We start from the raw sequence: 25,720 nt of genomic DNA, 5'->3' as shown, positions 1-25,720 counted from the left end.
TGCTGATCGAGACTTGCTGTCACCTCTGGGACAGAAAAGTCATGGTAACAGCTCCAGGACCATGCCTGATGTCCATTTATTCCTCCCCACTCTCAGTAAGACACTTTCCTCCTTCTGCCATAACAGTATACAAAGACTTCCAATTAACTCCTAGATATTAACTCCTGAAGTAGGCAATGAGTATCTTTTACAGAAATACATGGCTTGCCTCAAAAGAAATTGTAACTTCGGTAGAGTTTATCAGTGATATCCCAGCCTGCTGGGATCGGGGGTTTTCGTACCTTCCTTCATTTTTGTCTATTAATCGATTTTTTCAGGATGGGACAGATATTTTTCATTTGTATCATAGCTCAAATTTTATCCACAATTGTATTTTACCACAGTTAGTTATTATATACCTAATTTTATTATTAAACCTGCCAACCTGTTTGTCAATATTTTAATGCTAAAGAATGCAAAAGACAAGCTGATTTTTTTTTTTAACGTTTATTTATCTTTGAGACAGAGACAGAGCATTAACGGGGGAGGGTCAGAGAGAGGGAGACACAGAATCCGAAACAGGCTCCAGGCTCTGAGCTGTCAGCACAGAGCCCGACGCGGGGCTTGAACTCATGGACCGCGAGATCATGACCTGAGCCGAAGTCGGCTGCTTAACCAACTGAGCCACCCAGGCGCCCCAGGACAAGCTGATTTTTAAAGAGGTTAAGCTTTCAGGTGACTTTGCAGCTACAAAGCATAAGCAGAGCTGAGGAATGTTTACTGAGTACGTATAATAAGCCAAGTACTGATCCAATACCAAGCAAGAACCCCCAAGGAGCTCTAGGATTGCATGGTTTTGTAGAATTCTGTAAAGAGAAAAATCATGCAATTTGTTAAGCGCTACATAGTATAAGAAAACGGGAGTGCTAACGCAGCAGAGAAAAAAAAGAATGTACTGTGAGTAAATCGAAGTTGGTCTTATATAATTGCAGAAGATGGGGACTTGTTCATTCTTTGTGCACCTGATCCAGCATACTTATAGCTCCTAGTACAATGTTATGTCAGAGCAGGCAGGATCTGAACAAAATAGGCATTAGAAAATATTCGTGATCACATACGTACATGTTACTTTCAATGAAAAAGGAAAAGCCACGGAACCGTAATCAGTCACTCCCTGAATGGACATGTTTTTCTCAGTCGTATTTCAAAGCTTCCTTTCTACCTGAGAGCTTATTTCTCCTCAATATTTTCTACAAAGTAACATTTTCATATTTATTAATTCTATATTATCCCATTTAATTGTTTCAAATTTTCTATTACTAGATGTTCTTTAAATATCTTTATCTTGAAATTCAAATGGTGGATGCTGGTAAAACACACATCTAAACAAATCGCTACTTTTGTAAATTTTAACATCTAGTTAATAGTGTGTTGGATTCTACTTAAACAGATACCTAGAGCGCTATTGCTGTTTAAGCAGACACACATATGCAATTATTTAAAACCAGCTCCTTTATTCCAATTTTCCGATTTCATGGTCCTTGTCTCTATTTTTATAGCCTAGCTTGGAACTAAATGAAGATGCAATGGCTCCTAAATTCTCACTCTACATCTTTGCAAGTTAATTCTGAACTTTCTTTTAATTTATTGAACAGATTTAAGCAACACAGTGATGGAGGAACCTATGTGAAAATAGAGAATATTTACCACACTTCCTTAAGGATCAATAATTACAGGGTATTTTACACTTTGCTTCCCACCTATCTAAGAGATCACGAATCCAACTGGTACTGTGTTAGAAGAAGTCTGATCCATGTGTACTTAAAAAAAATAAACAAATGGTCCAGGGAAAGATATTGCTTTAAGTCTAACATTTTTCTTCATATATTTCCTGACATCTGAAGAAAGTTTAGATTTTCACACCCACACACATACACACACACGAGGGAGAGAAGGAAATAACAATGCTCACCAAAGTTCAAGTACTGTTTTAATGTATGTTGTTTCACTTAATCTGCCCACTAATATTATGATTACAGAATTGTTATTCCCATGTTATTTATTTTTAAATTTTTAAGTGTTTATTTAGTTTTGAGAGAGAAAGAGAAAGAGAGATGGAGTGTGAGTTGGGGAGGGGTAGAGAGAGAGGGAGACACAATCCAAAACAGGCTCCCAGCTGTCAGCACAGAGACCGATGTGGAACCTTGAGATCATTACCTGAGTCAAAGTCGGACTTTTAACCGACTGAGCCACCCAGGCGCTGTTATCCCCATTTAAAAAAATTTTTTTTTCAACGTTTATTTATTTGTGGGACAGAGAGAGACAGAGCATGAACGGGGGAGGGGCAGAGAGAGAGGGAGACACAGAATCGGAAACAGGCTCCAGGCTCTGAGCCATCAGCCCAGAGCCTGACGCGGGGCTCGAACTCACGGACCGCGAGATCGTGACCTGGCTGAAGTCGGACGCTCAACCGACTGCGCCACCCAGGCGCCCCAAGTTATCCCCATTTTAAAGATGAGTAGAGACCCACAGATTAATTGCTTACCGAAAATCACATAGCTGAGAAGCCCAAATGTGTCTGGCTTCAACATTTATCATTTCCTTTTCCTTCTATGACATACATTTTTTTTAAAAAATTAAGTAATCTCTACACTCAACGTGGGGCTTGAAATTACAACCCTGAGATCAAGAGTTGCATGCTCTACCAACTGAGCCAGCCTGGAACACTCCCACCCCTGCTTTTTTCTCAATACTGTTTTTTTTTTCTTTCTTTTTTTTTGAGAGAGAGAGAGAGAGAGAGGTTGCTCAGACAGGAGTTGGGAGGAAGGCAGAGGGAGAGAAAGAATCTTAAGCATGCTCCACACCCAGCATGGGGAACTATTCAGGGCTCAATCTCATGACCTTGGGATCATGACCTGAGCAGAACTCCAGTTGGATGCTCTCTTTTCTCACTACAGGTTTTTGAAGGGGAAAGTCATGTAAGAAGCAAAACTATCATTTTCTATATCCTCAAAATATTGTTGATCAGGTAATTGACAGCTGAATGCACACTGAATAATATAATCTACTATGAAAAGACATCCTATTTTATAAGGTATAGACAAATTCAATCAGTTCAATAAAGTGAGCTTTGTAGACAGACTCTGATTCCATCGTTTATCAGCTAAATTAATAGTTAAGAACATAAACTTTGGAATCAGACTTAGTGAGCGAGTTACTTAGCTTCTCTGCCTCATTTTCTCCTCTGTAAGATAAATGTATATAGTATTTTCTCATAAAGAACCTGTGTAAAAAAATGGATTAATATATTTGTTGTACACTTGAAACTAAGGTAACATTGTGTGTCAACTATACTCAGATAAAAACATTTTAAAAATACCTATAAAGTACTTAGTACAATGCATGATACATAATATTCACTCAATAAAAGCGAACTGATTTTTATTATTATTTAAAAAAATGTTTTTTAACGTTTATTTATTTTTGAGACAGAGAGAGACAGAGCATGAATGGGGGAGAGGCAGAGAGAGAGGGAGACACAAAATCCAAAGCAGGCTCCAAGCTCTGAGCCATCAGCCCAGAGCCCGACATGGGGCTCAAACTCACGGACCGCGAGATCATGGCCTGAGCTGAAGTCGGACGCTTAACCGACTGAGCCACCCAGGAGCCCCTGATTTTTATTATTAACTATAAAGTTACTTTACCTATTCGAGACTTTGTTTCCTCTCATAGCTTTCTGTATTTTTCTGTTATTACATTTATCATTCTTTATATACACGACCCTTATAGTTTTGGTTAATTAATTAATGTCTGTGTTCTCCATAATCTTGTAAATGCCACAAAGTCAGATATAAAATTTGAAAGCAGTTATTTTTCTAATGCTTAGCCTGGTACATAGTCTATGCTCCCTTAAGAGCCAAATAGGTAATAAACAGATGATAGATAGATAGATATTAGCGAATGTTTACAAATTGGAAATTACAACATTAGTTGTATAGTGATGGGAATTGGAAAACATATGAGATGCACTGATGGAATCTTAATTGTGTATAATTTATTCACGCATAATTGGTCTATTTTTATTTTCTTAAACAGAATTTCTCTTGAAATGTTCAGGGTAAATCAGACGAGAAGGAAGAAATTTAGCTTCCTGAGGTTGACCAGTTGTCCAGTGTTGCCAACTGTTCTTTGTCTTGTCTACAGTTATTTGTGTCTCTTTCTTGTGGAAAACTTGAGCCTAACTCTGTGGATCACCTGCTCATACCATTTTTCACCGATCTGCCAATGCCACACATTTTGGTTAATTTTTTTTTTATTGAAAAAGTCTTGTCGTTGATCAATTTATTTGAACAGTGTCACATGATCACCTTGGTGTTAACTCAGTGTTTTGTCCCTGATGCTGTCTGTGACAATCCCACCCATATGACCCGACCATTTGCTTTTCACATAGTTACAATATTGGGTCCAAAGTGTTCTACTGTTACATGGCGGCCATTGCCTGTATATTAGATTTCATACAGAGTTGTGTCACATCAGACTTGTTTTCTCAAGAGCTGGCCACATGGAACATTATCATCACATCCTGCCACTCTGTAGCTACGGTAACAGTAAAAATTAGATTTTACCATAAACCATATGAAGACTCCAGAACATTCTTAGGAGTATATGGGAGTGTCAAGTTTTCACTTTTGCCAACAAATTTTCAATCTTTCCAGTCATTGTCAACCACATAAACCTCTCTGTTTTTGAATCTAATCTTACAAATGTAGCTGGGTAATGACACCTCCTCGAAAAAATGAGTAGCAAAATTAAAACAGTGTCTCTCTTATATGTCATGACTCTTCTTTTGAACCACCAAATAAGAAAGAGCAAGAGAAAGAATATATTTGAAAATATGATGAAATTACTACATAAATCTGTTATTCATAGCTTGAAAAATCACCAGATGAATAATTTGAAAGACTTATATTATGTTATTATGTAATGTAAAAGCCATGTTTTCTTTAAAAAATTAAGAAAAAACATGCTTTTTTTTTTTTTTTTGGCTTGCCTTTCTTGAGAGAAAGTGGTTCCTTATATGAATAACATAATTGGGGCGCCTAGGTGGCTCAGTGGGTTAAGCGTCCAACTTCAGCTCAGGTCATGATCTCACAGTTTGTGGGTTCAAGCCCTACATCAGGCTTTATGCGGACAGCTCAGAGCCTGGAGCCTGCTTCAGATTCTGCATCTCCCTCTCTCTCTGCCCCTCCCCTGCTCTCACTCTGTCTGTTTGTCTCCCTGTCTCTTTCTCTCTCTCTCAAAATAAATAAACATTTAATTTTTTAAAATAAATACATACATACAGAATAAAAATTTTGTAGAGTAAGTGTCCGAATAATGTCCAATCAAGAGTCAAGAATGGTAGCTAGGTAAGTGACTTACTCCAAATCTTTGGCTTTGAAGACTGATTCCTCTCTTTATAAATCTTATCTGCCTCATATCCTACAAGTATGTGTCCAGTGGCAATTTCATTGTTGAATTAATTTTCATGAATGTTAAGGAACACTTAAGAAATAATGTGATGCTCTGATGAATGAGCTTAAGAACTCAGAACGCATGTAAAAGTATCCATTGAATTGGGGATTGTAATACATTTAAAATATTTGCTTGTTCTGATGATCTTGAGTTGGGAGATCTATTATAATAAAATGATTTTTTTTTCCTAGAAGACTTGCTCTATTTAATGACCTTAATGACAGCCAGTTTCACAGAGGCAAGACTATGTTGAGGACAAGTTGTCTCTTGCTTAACTGACAGAAATATCTTTGTATGTTTGTGGCCACATGTTCATTTAACTCAGCTCAACACGAAGTTTTTAAGGTCTATCAAAGGCAAGGCACATAGGTTTTAAAAGTAATTAAACATATACCCAGTGCCTATGAAGAGTAGTATTTATGGAGAAAATTCCACAACTATTTTACCAGAGGACTTGCTTGGGTAACAGAAACAGTTGAAGTATTTGTCTTTAATTGTTTTCTGGGCACCAAGGAAAAAAAATATTAATTTTGCTTAAGCCTTTTGAGGTAGTTCTCCCAGAGGAAGTAATCGTTGAGCTGAGCTTTGCAAGTTGAATGGAATTTCAAAGGGCAAAGGATGAAGGAAAGGTGCTTTCTGAAGAAGGAATCAACTGATCCAGAAGAATGACTTGGTTGTGCCTGGGACACCAATCACAGAGAGGAAAATGGGAAAAGATGATACTGAATAGTAAACTGGATCAGATGAGGAGAGAAGAAAAGTTTTGCTAACATACTTAGATCTAATTTGGTGTAGATGGAGAACCATGAACACTTCTTAACCTGAGTAGTGGTATGAAGGGAATATAACTTCTTTTTTTTAAATTTTTTTTAATGTTTATTTATTTTTGAGACAGAGAAAGACAGAGCATGGACGGGAGAGGGTCAGAGAGACAGGGAGACACAGAATCCGAAGCAAGCTCCAGACTCTGCGCTGTCGTCATAGAGCCCGATGCGGGGCTCGAACTCACAGACCGTGAGATCATGACCTGAGCCGAAGTCAGATGCTCAACCAACTGAGCCACCCAGGTGCCCCTATACTCATACATTTTAAAGATGAAGGAATCAAAAGAAGGTAACTCTCCTGGCACTAAAGGGCCAGCTGTGTTAAAAAGAATTCCTCTGTGAAACTAAGCCCACTTTACTTGATTCTCTTTCTAGCTAAATGTGGTAATACATTTTTATTAGAAAATGCTTCCTGAACCTAGAAAACATGGGAAGTTTTGAGGTATTCTTATAGATTTTTAATCTGTTCATAAAGTGAGATGATGTTTAATCCACTTCATGAGATGAGATGAACTGTGAGGAAAACCGTGAATGTTAGTGGCTAAAGACAAATTTGTAGTCAGAACTGCTTTCTCTTCTTAGTAGGTCTTTGATTTTTAGAAAAGTGATTGTCTTTTCTAAGGCTCAGTTCCTTCAACTGTAAAATGGGTTTAATAATATTAACTCGAGGGGCACCTGGATGGCTCAGTCGGTTGAGCATCTGACTTTGGGCTCAAGTCATGATCTCACGGTTTGTGAGCTCGAGCCCCATGTGGGGCTGTATGCTGACAGCTTAGAGCCTGCTTCAGATTCTGTGTCTCTCCCTCTCTCTGCCCCTCCGCTGCTTGCACTCTGTCTCTCTCTCAAAAATAAATAAACATGAAAAAAAAATTAAAATAATATTAACCTGAGATTTTTAAGTGAGTTTTTGACAAAATCTTATATGAAAAAAGGAGTTTAGTATGTCGAATTTAATGAAGGTTAGGTACTTTATTAATCAAATATATTAAAAACCCTTAACCACTAAGAAATTCAACAGCTGTACAAAGTACACCATGGCCTAGAAAAATAAGGAGTTGGAAACACTGTCAATCATGTGGATAATGTAGCGGTCTCCAATTGCTTTCATTTCCTCTTGGCTTTTTCTAAAAACAAAACAATAGAAAACAAGTAAAATAAAGGACTAAAATACTCCCCTTAAAAAAAAAGTTTTTAATTTTTTTTAACGTTTATTTATTTTTGAGAGAGCACAAGCAGGGGAGGGACAGAGAGAGAGGGACACATAGACTCCGAAGGAGCTCCAGGCTCTGAGCTGTCAGCACAAAGGCCAACGCGGGGCTCGAATCCATGAACAGCGAGATCCTGACCAGAGCTGAAGTCGGACACTTAACCGACTTAACCACCCAGTCGCTCCTAAAATACCCCTTTTTTATCAAGTGAATGTATGATCACTGCAATAATACCATATGGTAGAATATGCTTGTGTCACATTGGTGGACAAGTGAAATAGAAATTCTTTAAGGGGGTGCGTGGGTGGCTCAGTTGGTAAGGCATCCGACTTCGGCTCAGGTCATGATCTCCCCGTTTGTGAGTTCGAGTCCTGCGTCGGGCTCTGTGCTGACAGCTCAGAGCCTGGAGCCTGCCTCAGATTCTGTGGCTTCTCTCTCTCTGCCCCTCCCATGCTCATGCTCTGTCTATGTCTCTCAATAATAAATAAATGTTTTTTTTTTAAAAAAGAAAGAAATTCTTTAGAATGCAGCTCTTTCTGCTGAGTGATGGAGGCAGTGAGGGGGATGGGCCCAGCAAGGCATGGCAAGCAGTCAGTAAGACCATTACTGACAGAGACGAAGAAGACACAGGAGAGAAGTTTAAGCCATCCCTAATTCCCATGTTAACAGTCCTTGAGCTGTGTCTTCAGGAAAGTTTTAATTGACGGAGTTGATTGCTTCATCTTGATTTAATACCATAGGGAAAAATAATCACCCTTATAAACACAAGCAACAGTTTCCCTTACTGATTTTTGAAGGCACATTGGTTTTCCTACTTCCTTATAGGTAGGGCTGTCTATTTTGTGTGTTAGGAATGAGCCAAGGTGTTACTTTGTATACGTGGAATCCAATTTCTTATTTGGTAGGAATCGATGTGTGGTTGGAAATGGGTACATGGCTACCTAGACAAAAATCAGAGCCGGTCATGTGACCAGCACCAATGCTCATAATCTGGGTATTTTTTATTCTTCTAAATATTAAACAAAGGGAAGGTAGACGCTAAGAATTTCTTGTGATAGTTTTATATGCCTCACACATGGTCAGATATTTACATACACTGTAAGTTTTAAAATCGTCAGAGAAAAATCCTGCAGCAACATTTTAAATGTGAGAAAACTGAGGCTTATGAAGGTCAAGATATCTGTAATCACCGAGCTAATGGGCCAGCACAGTTGTACTTTTTCATATCGAATCTGCCAGTTGCAAAACCTGTGAGATGAACATAAGTATTAAGGATACTGGAAACATTTTAGCGCAAAATAATTTTTAAAGGTTTGCAAAGCATAAATATACCTTAGTAGGTTATTTTTAAGGAAGGCAGAAGGAAAGAAAAGGGCATGAGCACATGGAAGGGTGCAACATGATGTTTCAGTGCTCTCTAGTAGGAGATAAGAAAAAGATCGTGAGACACCCCATCCATCTACTAAATAACCATTTTTGGACAGATGATGGTTCCTATTATACAGAAAGCTTTTTAGTTTTTCAAAACATCTTAGTTTGTTCACTAGGCAACAGTTGGTCTAGAGCTGAGCTAGAGGATAAGAGCCAGCAAAAGGTGAACTGCTCAGGATAATATGGAGTTCTTGGAACTCCAGGAAAGAATATTCCAGGAAATTTTCCATATTCCAGGAATATTCCATATTCCATATTCCAGGAAAGAAGAGATAAAGCTGAGAAATACTAGTGGGTAAGAAAACAAAAACAAAAACAAAACACAAACAAACAAAAAAAACCCAGAGATATGTTATGAAGCTGGGGATTAAGTGCTATAAAATAGCCCCTGGAAAAATCCTCTGTGGTTAGGGTAGAGGAGGAGAATTTAAAGAATAAATATGACTAATGGTTAAATTTTATTTTTAAACCATTTTTGTATTATCTTTCCCCTGCATTACAGAGAGTTGCAGTGTGTGTGTGTGTGTGTGTGTGTGTGTGTGTGTGTGTGAGTGTGTGTGAACATAGAATGGATGGAAAAAGGTTTATGGCATGTTTAAAAGGTCTCAAGAGGATTATGCTGCGATTATTTAAACATGTCATCACAATTTTTAAGTCATAACTTTGTCTTTGGGCATAATCTCCGAGGAATTAATTAAATTCTAACTAATAATTATCACTGCAGAGTTTTATCTGACATAGATAAAACTTTCTTCTTTCCAAGAGGAACCTTGTTGATTGAGTGGGAAATAAAATCCAAGATTACATATATCTTTGTCTGGGGATCTATATTTCTCTTCTAAGTTATAGCTTAATCACTAGATTTTTTTCTAAGGTGGAAGGGGGAATTTTTTTTTAATGAATTAGGATCAAACTAGCAATGATTGAGATTCCATCTCCTGAGGGGTTTGTGTTTGTCACAGATTTTTTAAAAAAATTAGTGTTTATTTAATTTTGAGAGAGAGAGAGAGCGAGCGAGCATGAGTGGGGGAGGGGCAGAGAGAGAGGGAGACATAATCAGAAGCAGGCTCCAGGGTCTGAGCTGCCAGCAACAGAGCCTGAGTGGGGCTCAAACCCACACACTGTGAGATCATGACCTGGGCCGAAGTCGGCCGCTTAACTGACTGAGCCACCCAGGTGCCCCATGTGTTTGTCGCAGATTTTAACTGTTTGGCCCACCAAGAGTATTGATTCTAGATTGCCTGTATCTTGAAAACCTATAGGAAAGAAGCCATGGTAAAGGCAAATCTGAAGATCAGGATGAGTTCTACAGAGACTTACAGCCATCCTGGAAGTTTAGATTAGTTGGAATAATGAGTTCCCTTCCCGCAAGGGCGAAACAAAACAATAGTTAAGTTAGAAGTTTACTTCTCTTTCATATAAAGTTCTGAGCTGGTATGTCGGTTCAGCTCCGTCAACGATTCAGTCGTTGTGACTTAATCACTCACTTTTCTGCCAGCTCATCCATGTGATCCAAGGTAGCTCCGCACTGTGTCCACAGGAGCTTCCAGCGGGAGGCAGAAAGGAGGGAGGGAAGGGCTAGCCTATGGTGTAAGGGGATGGCGAACAATTGCACACTTCTCTTTCATCATATTCTCTTGCCTACGATCTGCTCTTTGACCGTAGAAAATGTAGTCTGAGAATAAACAACGAGAAGGGAAGTTTTGTGGTTGTTTTGCTTGTTTTGTCTTAGCACGGTTGCATAAAGGTCAACTATGGCCCCTAGGAGTAACTGACATGGGTGTGGGGTGGGTACTGCTGCCGCCCAGGCTTTGTCAAATCTGTCTATGGCTCGGGGCTCTCGTTTTGCTCTCCCGTCTGTTTTCTCAAACGTAGACGAACATACCGGACCAAGTCATTCTCTGGTCCAGTTCAGATCTGATGGACTGAAAAATTAGCCTCTGCAAACCTATCGGATTGCCTGTAAAAATGCTAAAAGACTTTTTGAAAGCTTGCCTGCGCGTTATGTTAGTAACCACACGTGGTAAAACATTTTATCATCACTCAGCTTTTCAAAGGTTTCTCTTTTCTTCCATCTTTCTCTCCAACTAGAATCTAGTCATTCTAAAATGGGAAGTGTCGATTTCTTCTATCTTACAAAGAATGAATGAAGATGCTTATTTAAATTTAGCCCTTAGTTCTCTTTTACAAAGGACCTAAGGAGTTGAGGCGGCATCGTCAGGAAAAATAATCGGTATCAGGAAAAGAACTGCTGCTACAAAGTTCTCAACCACTAATTATATTATTGGGTATATTCATTTAGATAAGTGCTAGATGCTTGTTTATTGGCATTGGTTAGCAAAATCTGGGATGAAAAAAATTGATGTGAAGTGAAGTAAAATATTGAAAACAGACAAAGTAGAAATGCAGATGGGTAAGAAATGTCTTGACAGAAACCAAAAAGGTAAATGGACAAAGAGAAATAAGAGGGATATTTATCAAAGAAAAAGACTTAAAGCCTGCTAGTGACTGGGACCCTGAGGTTTAAGTGTGTTTGCTAACATTTAATTGGATACTGTTTCAATTAAACCACTATTTCTAGTGTCTCCTGGGGCCAAAAGTCATAGAAAGGGAGAGAAAAAGCAGGTAAAAAAAATCCAAAATGTCGTTCTAAGAAAATATTATTATTTTTTACCTTTAAAAAAACGTTCTGTACTGATCCAAAGTTCTCATGTCCCGTTGAAGGAAATTATGAGAAGAAATTTCACCTCAGTGAATGAGTTCATTCTTCTTGGACTGACCAGTCACCTGGAATTACAGATTCTCCTCTTCCTGCTGTTTCTGGCCATTTACACGGCCACAGTCGCAGGGAATCTTGGCATGATTGTACTCATCCAGGTCAATGCCCGGCTGCACAAACCCATGTACTTTTTTCTGAGCCACTTATCCTTTGTGGATCTGTGTTTCTCTTCCAATGTGACTCCAAAGATGCTGGAGATTTTCGTGTCGGAGAAGAAAACTATTTCTTACCCTGCATGTCTGGTGCAGTGTTACTTTTTTATTGCCTTGGTCCACGTGGAGATCTACATCCTGGCTGTGATGGCCTTTGATCGGTACATGGCCATCTGCAACCCTCTGCTTTATGGCAGCAAGATGTCCAAGAGTGTGTGCACATCCCTCATCACCGGGCCTTATGTGTATGGAGCGCTCACTGGCCTCATGGAAACCATGTGGACTTACAACCTAGCCTTCTGTGGCCCCAATGAAATTAACCACTTCTACTGTGCTGACCCACCACTGATTAAGCTGGCTTGTTCTGACACTTCCAACAAAGAGCTGTCCATGTTTGTTGTGGCTGGATGTAACCTCTCCTTTTCTCTCCTCATCATCCTGATTTCCTACCTTTATATTTTTCCTGCTATCCTGAGGATTCGTTCCACAGAAGGCAGGCACAAAGCTTTTTCCACCTGTGGCTCCCATCTGATAGCTGTCACCATATTCTGTGCAACTCTTTTCTTCATGTATCTTAGACCCCCTTCAAAGGAATCTGTGGAACAGGGAAAAATGGTTGCTGTATTTTATACAATGGTAATTCCCATGTTGAACCCCATGATTTATAGCCTTAGGAATAAAGACGTGAAAGAAGCATTAACCAAAGAGTTGATAAGAAAAAAAAAGATTTTCTTAAAAGCTATCACTATTCTTTGGGGTCCCAATTTTTTCTCAACCTTTTTTTCCCGAAGTTACAGGATGGAATTGATGATGGAATGAGAAATAGGGTACAGCAAAGGGGGAACATTACATTTTCAAAAGTTTTAATAATTTTTTAAAAATACAAGCACAAATAGTACAATTTCCATTAAAAAGTTTGTGTGTTTGTACTTGCCATTCATTTTTCTTACTAGTTATTTCAATTTCTTTGCTTTATTGTACACATGGTAGCATTACATTTCTCTGTTTTGGATTTAGGTAGAAGGGTGTGACTATTTCTGGACCATGAGTTTTATTAGAATTTATTAGAATTCATATGTGTCACTTCTCAGTTGAGCATTCAATTGTGAGAAAATCTTTCAGCGTTTTTGTTTTGTTTTGTTTTGTTTTGTTTGCCAGGGTGACCAGCAATATTTACAATGTAAGTTTTAAACATGGGTTCTTGAGTGAGGAAACACGGAAAGTGCCCTCCACCAACTCACAACAGAAATATAGAATGGGTGTGAAGTTCCCTTTGTTAAAGCTACTATATTATGTTGAATTGCTTGTTACCATGTCAACAAGTAGCCTCTTCTTACAGATACAATATTAATTACACAAAATTCAAACTCGTGAATGCATATAACAGAAGTTAAATACCACAACTTTAAAATAAATCACCTTTGAGATTTTATTTTTCTAGGATTTTCTGTTTTTACATATACGCATGTTTGTAGTTAAAATTACTTATTGTAATTATTGTTTAAAATTACTCATATAAAGCATATATGCTTTTTTTAAAGTCAAATAATATTATAGGGTTATATGAATTCCTGTGTTACTTCTTCCTCACCCCATCTCCCCATAGACAACATCATCTTGTTATTTTATATGGTAACTTATTTTAAATTATATGTTTATATGGCAATTTTTATTGAGTTTTGAACACACATACAATTCACTGGCATCTTTTTAGTAAAGATAAAGTATTAAAATTCTTCCACCAAACACTGAATCCCTATCAGTTCTGTCTCCTCATATTTATAACAGGGTCACATTTGAATTTTTCTTAAATTGATATTTTATTGTTAAAATACTACAAATACGGGGTGTCTGGGTGGCTCAGTCGGTTAAGTGTCCGACTTTGGCTCAGATCATGATCTCAGGGTTTGTGAGTTTGAGCCCCATATGGGACTCTGTGCTGACAGCTCAGAGCCTGGCACCTGCTTCGGATTCTGTGTCTCCCTCTCTGCCCCTCCCATGCTCGTGCTCTGTCTCTCTCTCAAAATCAAATAAACATTAAAAAATATAAAATACTACAAATATGTTATTAGTAATACCTGAATCATAAGATGAGTAATACTGTGAACATTACGAACACTAATTACCAACACTATGAGTAATGCCATGAATATAATTCTCTTCTTGCACAATTAGTTGATTTTCAGAGTCACTGTACTTGCTACCTGCTTGTGTGTGTGTGTGTGTGTGTGTGTGTGTGTGTGTGTGTGTGTATTTATTTCTCCCCAAATTTCCACAGAACTATAAAGCACCTCTTATAGGGACAAATGGATAGCTGACCTATACTTTACACATTTTCTCCCTGGAAGCTTTCTGTCTCCCCTTATTGGATTCTGTACTCGTTTCTCTCCACACATGTTGCAGAACTGTTATCTGGAGACTGTGGTTGCTACTCTTGGTTTAAAATGTTGCATTCATTTTAAACCTCTGTTGGATTCTGTGTTGATTACTGGACCATATGCTACAATTGAGAGATGCAACAATACACAAGGCAGAAAAAGTCCTTTATTATGTTTTCCAGGTGGGCTATTTTGATGGCAAAGTATCCACACAAACTGATAATCAAATATTTCAAGTATTAGTGTTATGGAGAAGGTAAAGTGAGGCAATCGGAAAGACAATGGCTCGGGATCATCGCAAGTGAGGGTGGTGCTGATGTGTCAATTTCAGCGGAGGGGAAAGGACTCTTGGAGAAGGTGACACTTTGAATCGAACCCTCATTGGTCAGAAGAAGGCAAACCCAGACAAATATTTGGGAACTACAACCAGGAGAGTCACTAGCAAGTAGAGAGTTTCAGAATAAAGCCTGGCATGTTGAAGTCACAGAAGGAAAAGCCATGTGGCTGAAGCTTAATAAATGGGAGAAACAATAGGAAACGTTGATCCCGGAAAAGTGGCCCCCCTATTTACTGGATGGCACTGTGGACTCCCAGAGTTGACAAGGCAAACAGACTGCAACACTTTGCTTTTGTGTCTACGTTTGGGTTGTTGCCATGTGATATGTGGCAATAATTTCGCAGGTTAGACAGAATGAGAAGTAGTAGTTGATTCATCAAGTTTTTGTTGGGTTAGGTTTTCAATTATTGTTGTTTTGAGTTAGCAAAGATCATCTTATGGAACACGTAACCAACTTTTCTTCTTCCAGCCACGGATTTCCTCCACATTTCCTCTACCCTTACAATTTAAGACTTAGCTGAAGAATTACCTCTTCTAGCCATTCTTCCCTAATACATTCAGGCTGTGTAGGTACCACATTACAGTTCAGCCATGAGTTTACAATTCTATCAGCACCATTACGGCATGGTACCATGATCATATGCATAGTGTACACCTGTTTCTCCCACTATTCTAGAAAGTTCTTATTAATGTTTTTATTTTATTTATTTTTTTTTTTTTGAAAGAGTGAGAGAGACAGAGCATGAGCAGGGGAGGAACAGAGAGAGAGGGAAATGCAGAATTCACAGCAGGCTCCAGGCTCCGAGCTGTCAGCACAGAGCCCGATGCGGGGCTCAAACCCACGAACTGTGAGATCCTGACCTGAGCCGAAGTCGGCAGCTTCACCGACTGAGCCATCCAGGTGCCTCTATTCTAGGATGTTCTTAAAGGAAGAGACCATGTCTTTTCATCTTTGTACCTTTACGACCTTAGCAAAGTGTCTGATAAAGACATGAGGCCCAAGTCATGTTTTTTGAGAGTAAGATCTTTCTGCCTTTTCCTGTCTCCCTGGTTAATTATAGATTTTGGTCTGTGATACTTTCTTCTCCTCCCATCCTACCCTTTAATAATAGATGGTTACTTTGGTTTAGTAAAGTCGTATTCAAGTTCTTTATCATAAATGCCCTGCTACAAGCCCATTGAGAGGAATTCTTTCCGAGCAGAAACTAAGACTGTAAATTTATTGGCACCACGTAGAAATGATGGCACATTACATGTGCATTGTCATTCACTAGAGACAGATAAAAGTGAATGCTACATCACAGTGAAAGGACTTAAGGGAACTAATTCTGAGCAATCTTGGTAACAATGCCTCTTCCTTGCGATCCATTCATAATTACACATTTGTGGAACAGCTTATAGACAGAAAAGCCTTCACAGCTGCTCAGGTGAGGAGCATGTTGGGTGAAAATCACAACAGGCATTTGCTGAGACCAGGAAAGTTCCAAACCTGGGAAAGAATATACTCTCTTCACGCTCCTTATCCCTTGAGCTCACCAAGAAAGCCCTGATTATTGACTCAGGGCAGAAATTCAGGCGCTCCTTAAAGTAGGGGGAGTGACAATTCTGTGCTGCTTTCTCATCACCAACTATCTCAAGAAAATATTGTCTTCAACTTCTTGCCTGAAAAAATGTCTCTCACGTTGTGACAGAATATCATAGTGGGAAAAGGTTTAATTTGGAAGTTATTGAGACCCGAGTGTAGATCCCAGTTTTAGTATTTATTTTTCGGGTGGGTATGCTTAAGGGATCAGCTTATTCTACTGCAAAATATGATTAGGGACGCCCATCTCATGGACTACCAAATATTATCTGTCAGGTGCCTTTTCCTCAATTACATTTGAGGCAAGAGTGCTCCGAGTTCGATTTTAGACTCACTGCTAGGAAACTTTTCTGAACACGAGACGCATGATAGAAACAATAAATTAAATATGTTATTTAGTCATTTGGATGTTTGGCATATACTTATTGATTATTGTGTATATCAGGTACTGTTGTTGTCAATGTGTTCTGCATCTCATGTTCCAGGAGTTTTCTTCTGGAAATTTGTCATTTAGACCTAGTATTATTTATTTCCAGATCTTCAGCATCCCATCAGTGTGCAAACTCCTGTAGGGGAAAGACACGGTTTTCATATTCGTTTTCTGAAAATTAAACAGCATGAGTTTTGCACTTAGTGTTTATTTTGTGTGAATTTTTAAAAAATTTTTTTTTTTAACGTTTATTTATTTTTGAGACAGAGAGAGACAGAGCATGAACGGGGGAGGGTCAGAGAGAGGGAGACACAGAATCTGAAACAGGCTCCGGGCTCTGAGCTGTCAGCACAGGGGCCCGATGCGGGGCTCGAACTCACGGACCGCGAGATCGTGACCTGAGCTGAAGTCGGCGCTCAACCGACTGAGCCACCCAGGCGCCCCTTCTTATTTATAAAACAAAAGATTTGACACAGATACATTTTTTCTGCTTTGATGTACTATAGGTTTAGTCGTAGGGAATAATGATACTTGCTTCATCTTTCACTGGAAAAGCCAAATGGCACAGAGTATGGAGTGCAGAACACAAGACTGCCTTGTGCAGATTGAGTGACACCATCACTAAGTTTAGCGTGATGCAAACCCAAAGCAAATTTTTCTTAATCTGATCCCAGGACACATTCAAAATAACTTGAGTTTGGGGAAAAATACAATTGTGCAAATCTCTTAAAACAACAAACCTTAACAGTGGACTCTTCCTCTAGAGACGTACTTCCCCCAGGGTTGTTTGTAGACAAAACTTAATTGGTTCTTTTTTTTTTCCCCCTAAGGCAAACATTTAAGGGAGGTTTCTCTTGTGGGCTTCCAGTTTATCTTTTGCCTGGTGTACATTGTTCATCATCTCTCAAGTAGCATTTGCTTTTCACTTCTGTATTCTTACCGGGAATATTTCTCTTTGTTCTCAGGTTGGTATAAAAATGTATCTGGAATTGTCAGGTTAAATTTTCATCTCATATTTTATCTCCCTTACTGTTTGTAATCACCATGAATTATCCCATGCACGTTATGTGTGTGTGTTTGTGTTTATCTGTGCACATGGAAGAGACAGAGAAATGGGAGGGTGGGAGGAAGGAAAGTGACAGAAAGAGAGAGAGAGAGAATTTCCCATAGAGAGTTGATTATTTGATTACTACAAACTATTAATGGAAGCTATAATTTCTCAGAGTGCATTTAATAATAATTGCGCCTTGTATATTTATTATGTGTTAATATGTAATATCTCTTTTCATACTCATAATAAAACGAGAAGAGTATTATCATTATTACTGTTGCATCATATTAAGGCATAGAGAAATTAAAGACCAAACAAAACAAGTATGAAACCAGTCCAAGTTAATAAGTCATGGCACCAGAATTCAACCAAAGTTTGACACCAGAAACAGAATTCTTTAACTGGAATACTTAGTGTTTCCTCCTACCTGGTCTTTGGGGAAAAAATGCATATTTATTGGTAATTTAATTTGAAATACAGAGTGACACAATATGGGAAGTCTGTGCATGCGTTTTTGCCTTTAGATGGTGAGGACAGTCCTCGAAGTGCTAATGAGGTCCCTAAGCCCCCCTACTTTTTTTCAGACCTCATTCTTTTTAAAATCGAGCCTGTTACTCTACTTTCCCATGACTTCACCATTGCTATCTATTACCTGGCTAACCACCTGTCAGGTTTTCATGTACTCAGCTTTTGAGAAGTACGGTCACCACCATCTTTTATAGCATTTTGTTGTGCCGATTCATCCTTAACACCAGGCCCTCGGCTCTGACTTTCCGAGGAAGAATTCCTTCATTACTAACCTTTGAAAAATGCATAAGGGTGTAAAGGTAGCCACAGGCATATTCTGTTGATTCGGATACCAGTACATCTGTTGAAGTGTTTGTTAACTCTTTTCAGTTCCAGAAGCTCTCTTCATCTTTGTACTTTCCCTGTCATCTACAATGGTGTCTAAAATATATTTTCAATAATTTCTCTAGGATGTGAACCTGTAAAACTTTCAAAAGCCAATTTCCTCTTGTTGAGGGACTCTTTTGCTTCTGTTGCCATGGACTGCACGTGATGACAGGAGCTCACAATAATGCTGCAGCACATTTGAGATAAATACTCAACACACATTTTCTCCCCCACCCAGACCTTCAAAGAGTATCTCCAAACCTGAGAACATAGCAACGCAATGAAAAATGCATCCAATAAATGGGGGGACATATTTTGTTACGTTTTCTTCCTGCCTGATAATAACCTTTTCTCCCCAAAATGAAACCAACTTTTTTTTTTTAAGGCTGGAAGACAAGGCAAAAAAAAAAAAAAAACAAAAAAAAAAAACAGTTTATAATGTTAGTGGATTTCAATGTTTAAGATTAGTTTAAAATGAAGTTTACGTTTATGTGGGAACAATTGCACGGAAATTCAAAAGAGGAAAAGTAATGGCAGGAAGAACTCAGCCATCATAGGTAATAGATAGTAACAGTTTGCAACACATTTATATCGCCCTGTCCAGAGAAAAGCAACACCATCCATCATATTCACTTAATTGCTAGTCGTAATGCAGATGATTTATCATTTTATTTGTGTCGTTTAGCTTTATGGAAGTTGCATTAAGTGCTACGCACCGTTACTGTGCATATTGGAAAAAAATTGTGGTAAAAAACCCCAAACAAAATATATTTCTATATTACTACTTTCTACCCTGATTTGATGTCATCTTTTACTTATTACATCGCAAATATATTCCTTTAACATGGTAATTTAACTTTTGTGACAAGAATGATAAATTGGTAGGTAAATAATTTTGACCAACATATTAGCACACATGCTGTGACTAGTGAGCTGACCAATAACACAGCAAGTGTAGCTGGTTATTCTTTAATGTAAGTTAAAGGAAACTGCATTATGCATAGTTGTTTGATGCTCAAGTCTAATTCAATGCAATCACATTCATTCTCAAAGCTGTAGTTTATCTCTGTGTATCTATGCATGCTTAAATCTAAATGATCATGTCAAATTGGCCACTGGAAAACTATTCTAGGGGAGAATGAGCCCCATAAAGGGAGCATGAAGCCTTGGGGCTGGGGGTAGATGGGGAGAAGACACAGAAGTTATATAGAAAGGGTGACACTCTGTATATAATAAAACAAAGAATTTTAGAGATAAAATTATTAAATCTGTGACAGATGTATTTCAAAACAGTTCATCCAATTCTAGACAACTTTAACTGTTACTATTTCTTAAAATCTTTAAGCCATTAGTCAACACCTCAGGTTTTCATTAGTTCGCCTGAGACTCCGGAGTTACATAGTCCCAATCTCATCGACTTTGGCTGGTAGCTTTCTCTTTTCTTCCAGCAAAATTTTTCTTTCCAAGAGGGGTGGGTGGAAGTTACCTTTGTGGATAAGAGTCTGTTTATTCCATCATGGCCAGAAATGTATCTTCATGCCTGCTCTTATCTCTTGGTGGTAACAATGGATAGGGGCCGTCAAACTGTAGTGGAACAAAGTGTAATGCTGGAATTAAAACAAAGGTCTTGGAAACATCATTTGCCCTAAAAATGACATTTAGCCTTTGGAGGGCATGATACAATACCACCTCCAACAAATTCATCGTCCTGTTGAGAAGCTGTCTCAGGATTCTTATTAAATAGAAGCGCACTTTGTGTCCTACAGAACACGAATGTTCGTTGATGCTGGTGGAATCTCCCTCTCTCTCATTTTCTCTTTCTCTTTCTCTTTATCATTTTCAAGCTAAGTAAATGCTGGCTATGGTCAGTATAACAGAATTCTTTCCCACAGGACTTCTCACAGTCTACCTTTAGTAGGTAGATTGTGTATCGCTAAAGCATTGGATAGGATATAAAGATTTCTCATTATTATTTGTTAAATGAGCACTTGTAGATTTTTCTCCATAATACCTATTAACATCATGGTAGTGTTTTCTCAGGAAAATAATTTGGGTGATATTGTTCTGGGAAAAGGTTTATATGAAACAACCTCTACATTTGTAAAATAAAAATTTGAAAATAAATAAATTGAGGAGAGCGTGGGTGGCTCCATCAGTTAAGCAACCAACTCTTGATTTCAGCTAAGGTCATGATCTCACTCTCATGAGAACCAGCCCCTTCTTGGGTTCTGCGCTCATTGTGGAACCTGCTTAAGATTCCCTCTCTGTTTCCCTCTGCCCTTCCCTTGCTTGATCTCTTGCTCTCTCTCTCTCAAAAAAAAAAAATTGAAAATGAATAAATTGAAAATAAGTTTCAAAATATCCAAGATGCTTTTCCAGAGCTCCACTGGATTTCCAAAGTAGAGTGAAACAATCCCCAATTTCTGACTCTACTATAACTCTGTAAAAATATATCATAGTTTTAGAAAGCTTATTTGCATAAATACCACTGTAAATTGTGATGTTAACATCTTTGTTTTACATATTTTTTATCTCCAGAATATTATAGTCAATAATATTTAGTAGATTGTAATTACATATTAGATATGCAAAAGAGTCCACACCCAGGGAATACGTATAAATGTATGCATGTGCGTAAGTTTGTCCCTCAAGAACATAAACGAGTGCAAGTATGAGGTTAGCTTAAAAATAATTTTTTTATCTGACACTTAGGGCTGGCGAATTATTTGGTTAAGTGGCTTCCATACCTAATCATGGAGAACATGTTTTATGCTTATGGTGAAAAAGTGATAAGGTAAAAAACTATTTTGGAGTTGGGTTAAAAGGAGAACTATAGCCCTTCATAAATATGTTAAACTACGAAACTACAAAATACACCAGTATTGGAAATAAGAGATGTTTAAGAAGTAGTCTTAGAAATTTGGCTAAGCACAATATTTAGTACTAGTATGTTTCAATCACAATATTTTGGTATAACTGTCAGGTCCTGTTTATTTATTCACCTCAGTAACTTTCAAAGCCTGTTACATACCAAGTGCCCAGAAGAAAAATTTGCTGTAAAGAATGGCAAAGTGTAGTCATAGATATTGCATAAAGGAAGATAACGAATTACTAAACAAACCATACCTGATTTTTAAATTTATTTCCTTCTAGTTATCTCTGAGATTTATAACAATATTGATTAGAATTCAGAAAATGCTCAATTTCACCGATGTGACAGAGTTTATTCTTTTGGGATTAACCAGTCATCAGGAATGGCAAGTTCTCTTCTTCGTCATTTTTCTTGCGGTCTATATTGTCACCGTGGTGGGCAACATTGGCATGATTATGTTAATTAAGATCAGTCCACAGCTTAACAGCCCCATGTACTTTTTTCTCAGTCATTTGTCATTTGTTGATGTGTGGTTTTCCTCCAATGTCACCCCTAAAATGCTGGAAAATCTGTTATCAGAGACAAAAACTATTTCCTATGCTGGTTGTTTGGTGCAATGTTTCTTTTTCATTGCCCTTGTCCATGTAGAAATTTTTATTCTTGCTGTGATGGCCTTTGATAGGTATATGGCAATTGGGAACCCTCTGCTCTATGACAGCAAAATGTCTAGAGCTGTCTGTATTCGACTGATTTCTTTCCCTTACATATATGGTTTTCTGACTAGTCTGGCAGCAACCCTCTGGACATATGGCTTGTACTTTTGTGGGAGAATTGAGATCAACCACTTCTACTGTGCAGACCCACCTCTCATCAAAATGGCGTGCGCTGGGACCTTCGTAAAAGAATATACAATGATCATACTTGCAGGCATTAACTTCACATATTCTCTGACTGTGGTCACCATTTCTTATCTGTTCATTCTCATTGCCGTTCTACGGATGCACTCAGCGGAAGGGAGGCGGAAGGCCTTTTCCACCTGTGGGTCCCACTTGACCGCTGTCGTCATATTTTATGGGACTCTCATATTCATGTATCTCAGGCGTCCCACAGAAGAGTCCGTGGAGCAGGGGAAAATGGTGGCTGTGTTTTATACCACAGTGATCCCCATGCTGAATCCCATGATCTACAGTTTGAGGAACAAGGATGTGAAAGAAGCCATGAGCAAAGTGGCCAGCAGAACATGCTTAACAAAATAAAATAAAATTCAGTTGATAGTATCTCCTGTGTTTTCATAAGCATTAGCCAACAGGTTGTTGTTCAGCACATCGCTTAAAGACTTTTCACAAAAGTTAACGATTTTGTTCATTAAAAATTAAAAAAAAAAAGTGCCTTGTGGCTCAGTTGGTTAAGCGTCCAACTCTTGATTTTGGCTCAGGTCTTGATCCCAGGGTCATGGGGACCCAGACACGTGGGGCTCTGTGCTGAGTGTGGGGCTTGCTTGGGATTTTCTCTCTCTCTCTCTCTATCTCTCTCACTCTCACTCTCTCTTCCCCTCCCCCACTCACTCACGGATACACATGCACTCTCTTAAAGAAATAAACTTTTAAAAAGTAAAAAAAAAATTAAAAATTAAAAAAGAGGAAGTCTTGAATTCAGAAAAAAAAAAGGAGATAGATCTATCCCTGTTGATGTAAGTAGTGAGGATTAATTAAAATTTAATAAATTAATTCATTGAAAAGGTTATTTGAGCCAAAGTCCGCTGGTACACTAATTGCAAATGTTCAAATACTTAGCTACAATGAAAAGATTTTGTTTTTCTTACTTAAAAAAATGCAATGGATGAATTTGGGATATACTTATCAATTTTCCTATTTAGAGAGTAAATTGGGGCCAAAAAATAGTATATTTCACTTAGTTTTCTAGTATGATGACATCAAAACGGTGGTCTGGCTTACAGTGGTGAGACCGTGTGAGAACAAATGCTTTTTTCAAGATGAAGGGTAGGTATTTTCCGAGACTACCCCATTGAAAATAGCTATCCTATTGTATTTAATCTCTTTTAGATTTTTTTTGGTGTTTAAGAGAGATACAACATGGTAAGTGTCTCTCTTTTACAGGTTCCAATAACTGCCGTATTTCAATGCCAAGGTGGTCAGTGACCAGACTGCACTTCTCACATGCCCCTGACAGTGTCTTCAATCTGACTACAGACTGGGTAGAATCAGTGAATGGATGTGTATTTTTGAAATCACAGCTCTCTAGAGTTCACTTAAAAAATTAAATTGATATTCCTGGGGAATACTTGGTACATCTGTGACTAAGATAAGGTAGCTAAGTAGTTTGAAATAATTTTTGTATCTGAAAGACATAAAGTATTTAGGTAGTCTATTTGTTGCTAATGGTAACATGTCCCACCATGATAGTATTAACATAATTTGGTATTTCTCATATTTCATTTCACAAAACGCAAGCATGAGACAATGACGTTAACACTTGGACTTTCTTGGGGCACTTGGGTGGCTTAGTCAGTTGAGCGTCTGACCCTTGATTTTGGCTCAGGTCATGATTTCATGGTTCATGGGATAGAGCCTCGAGTTGGGTTCTGAGCCTGGTTGAGATTATCTCTCTTCCTCTCTGTCCCTCCCTGGCTCATGCTCTCTTTCTCTCCTGCTCTCTCAAAATAGATAAACATTAAAAACAAACAGATAAACAAAACCCCCCAAAACCCCAAACCTTGGACTTTCTTAAGGTCTCTTGGTAAATGAATTAACAAAACAAACAAACTGCTGTTTTGATGTAGAAAATACATAACTATAACAATGTAATACGCACTTAAATTATACATGTAAGTAATTATAAATTTACCTTCAAAGATATAAATATAAAATGAGATTGATGTGTATGAGAATAAACATTCCCTCCCCCACTCATGCTCCGTCTCTCTCTCTCTTCTCAAAAATAAATAAACATTAGGAAAAAAAAATACTCCCACTTATACAAATTACTAATTTGGATTAAATTATAATACTGTATCACTGTGTCTATGGTTGCAAAACTTAAACACCCTAAAGACTGTAAGATTTAGCACAATGTTACTTTTGGGGTTAGTTAAAAGCAACTTTGTCAGTACAACCATTTATTTTCCACATTTAGAGAGCTCTTGATGTGCCAAATTAGTTGTTGATTACTAATAAATTTCAAAGTGTGGTTTTAAAGTATTTTGATACTTTGTAGTCTGTGAGCAGGTGGGTCTGGATCTTTGTTACCTGTTTTTTTGTTTTTTGTGTGTGTGTTTTTTTTTTTCAAAAATGAAAAGATTTCCCTGTTTACTTTTTTTGGAGAGTTAGTTGAGTGTTATACAAAGAGTGAGGACATCGAGGTCAAAGGTCAAATGATGCTCCTGCTTGAGTTTGCAAATTTCAAAGCAGTTTGTTAGTCACCTTGGATAAATCATTTTTTATGATTCGCCCGTTAATTTTAGATGATAGTCATTAACCTCAAAGGTCTTGTTGGGCTAATAATATCTATGATTCTAGTTTCGTTAACAGAACTTAAAGCAATCTTGCCATTTGCTGAGAATTCAAGATATCTTTGTAAAATACTTTAAAAATAAATCTTAGTATTACATTTATTTCTGTATCTGTCAGCCTCATTATATTTAAGCAGCTCTAACATACAGTGTATTTATCTCTCTTTGTCATGATGCAAACCAAGAATATTTTCCCGAGGGGTGCGTGGGTGGCTCAGTTAGGTAAGTGTCCAACTTCAGCTTAGGTCATGATCTCATGGTTCATGGGTTTGAGCCCCACGTTGGGCTCTGTGCTGACAGCTCAGAGCCTGGAGCCTGCTAAAGATTCTGTGTCTCCCTCTCTCCGCCTTCTCCCTCTCATGCTCTGTCTCTCTCCCTGTCTCAAGAATAAATCATTAAAAGATTAAAGAAAAAAGAAGAAGAATATTTTCCTGAGATGCATAACTGCCAAGTTTGAGTGAAAGAAGGCAGAACCCATGTGACGGTGGAAAAGTTACATCATGTTATCAAGAATTTTGATTTCTTAATTTTACTACAAAGACTTCCCTTCTCATTAACGGTCCTTAACTTCTCCCTCCTGAGATACTTCCAGACTTTTAATCATTATTCCTTTTATGATTACCTGGGCAGCTCCTTGGGGAAATGCTCTCAATGCTCTCAGTGTTCAAAATTCTATTATAAACACTGGGAAACTGTCCTTTGTTGTTCTCTGCTGAAGGTAGGTCTGCAGATTGTGTATTTTTGCAACACAGATTAATGC

The 25,720-nt window shown here is 38.1% G+C and overlaps 2 protein-coding genes across 2 annotated transcripts; both read left to right on the top strand.

Moving 5' to 3' along the window:
* The first annotated feature begins 11,683 nt into the window (after window positions 1-11,683).
* Window positions 11,684-12,706, top strand: LOC124506059 (olfactory receptor 5M8). The gene has a single exon (XM_047072064.1). The coding sequence runs from the start codon at window positions 11,687-11,689 to the stop codon at window positions 12,704-12,706; it is 1,020 nt and encodes a 339-aa protein (XP_046928020.1). The 5' UTR covers window positions 11,684-11,686.
* A 9,036-nt stretch (window positions 12,707-21,742) lies between these two features.
* Window positions 21,743-22,687, top strand: LOC124505399 (olfactory receptor 5M3). Its single transcript, XM_047071350.1, has one exon. It carries the CDS (start codon window positions 21,755-21,757, stop codon window positions 22,685-22,687), a length of 933 nt encoding a protein of 310 aa, XP_046927306.1. The 5' UTR covers window positions 21,743-21,754.
* The last annotated feature ends 3,033 nt before the right edge of the window (window positions 22,688-25,720 follow it).

Source organism: Lynx rufus, unplaced genomic scaffold, assembly GCF_022079265.1.
Source record: "Lynx rufus isolate CCGP_SWC_20201006 ecotype Redwood Valley unplaced genomic scaffold, mLynRuf1.p SCAF_9, whole genome shotgun sequence".
NCBI lineage: Eukaryota > Metazoa > Chordata > Mammalia > Carnivora > Felidae > Lynx > Lynx rufus.
This window is presented reverse-complemented; position numbering and strand designations above follow the sequence as displayed.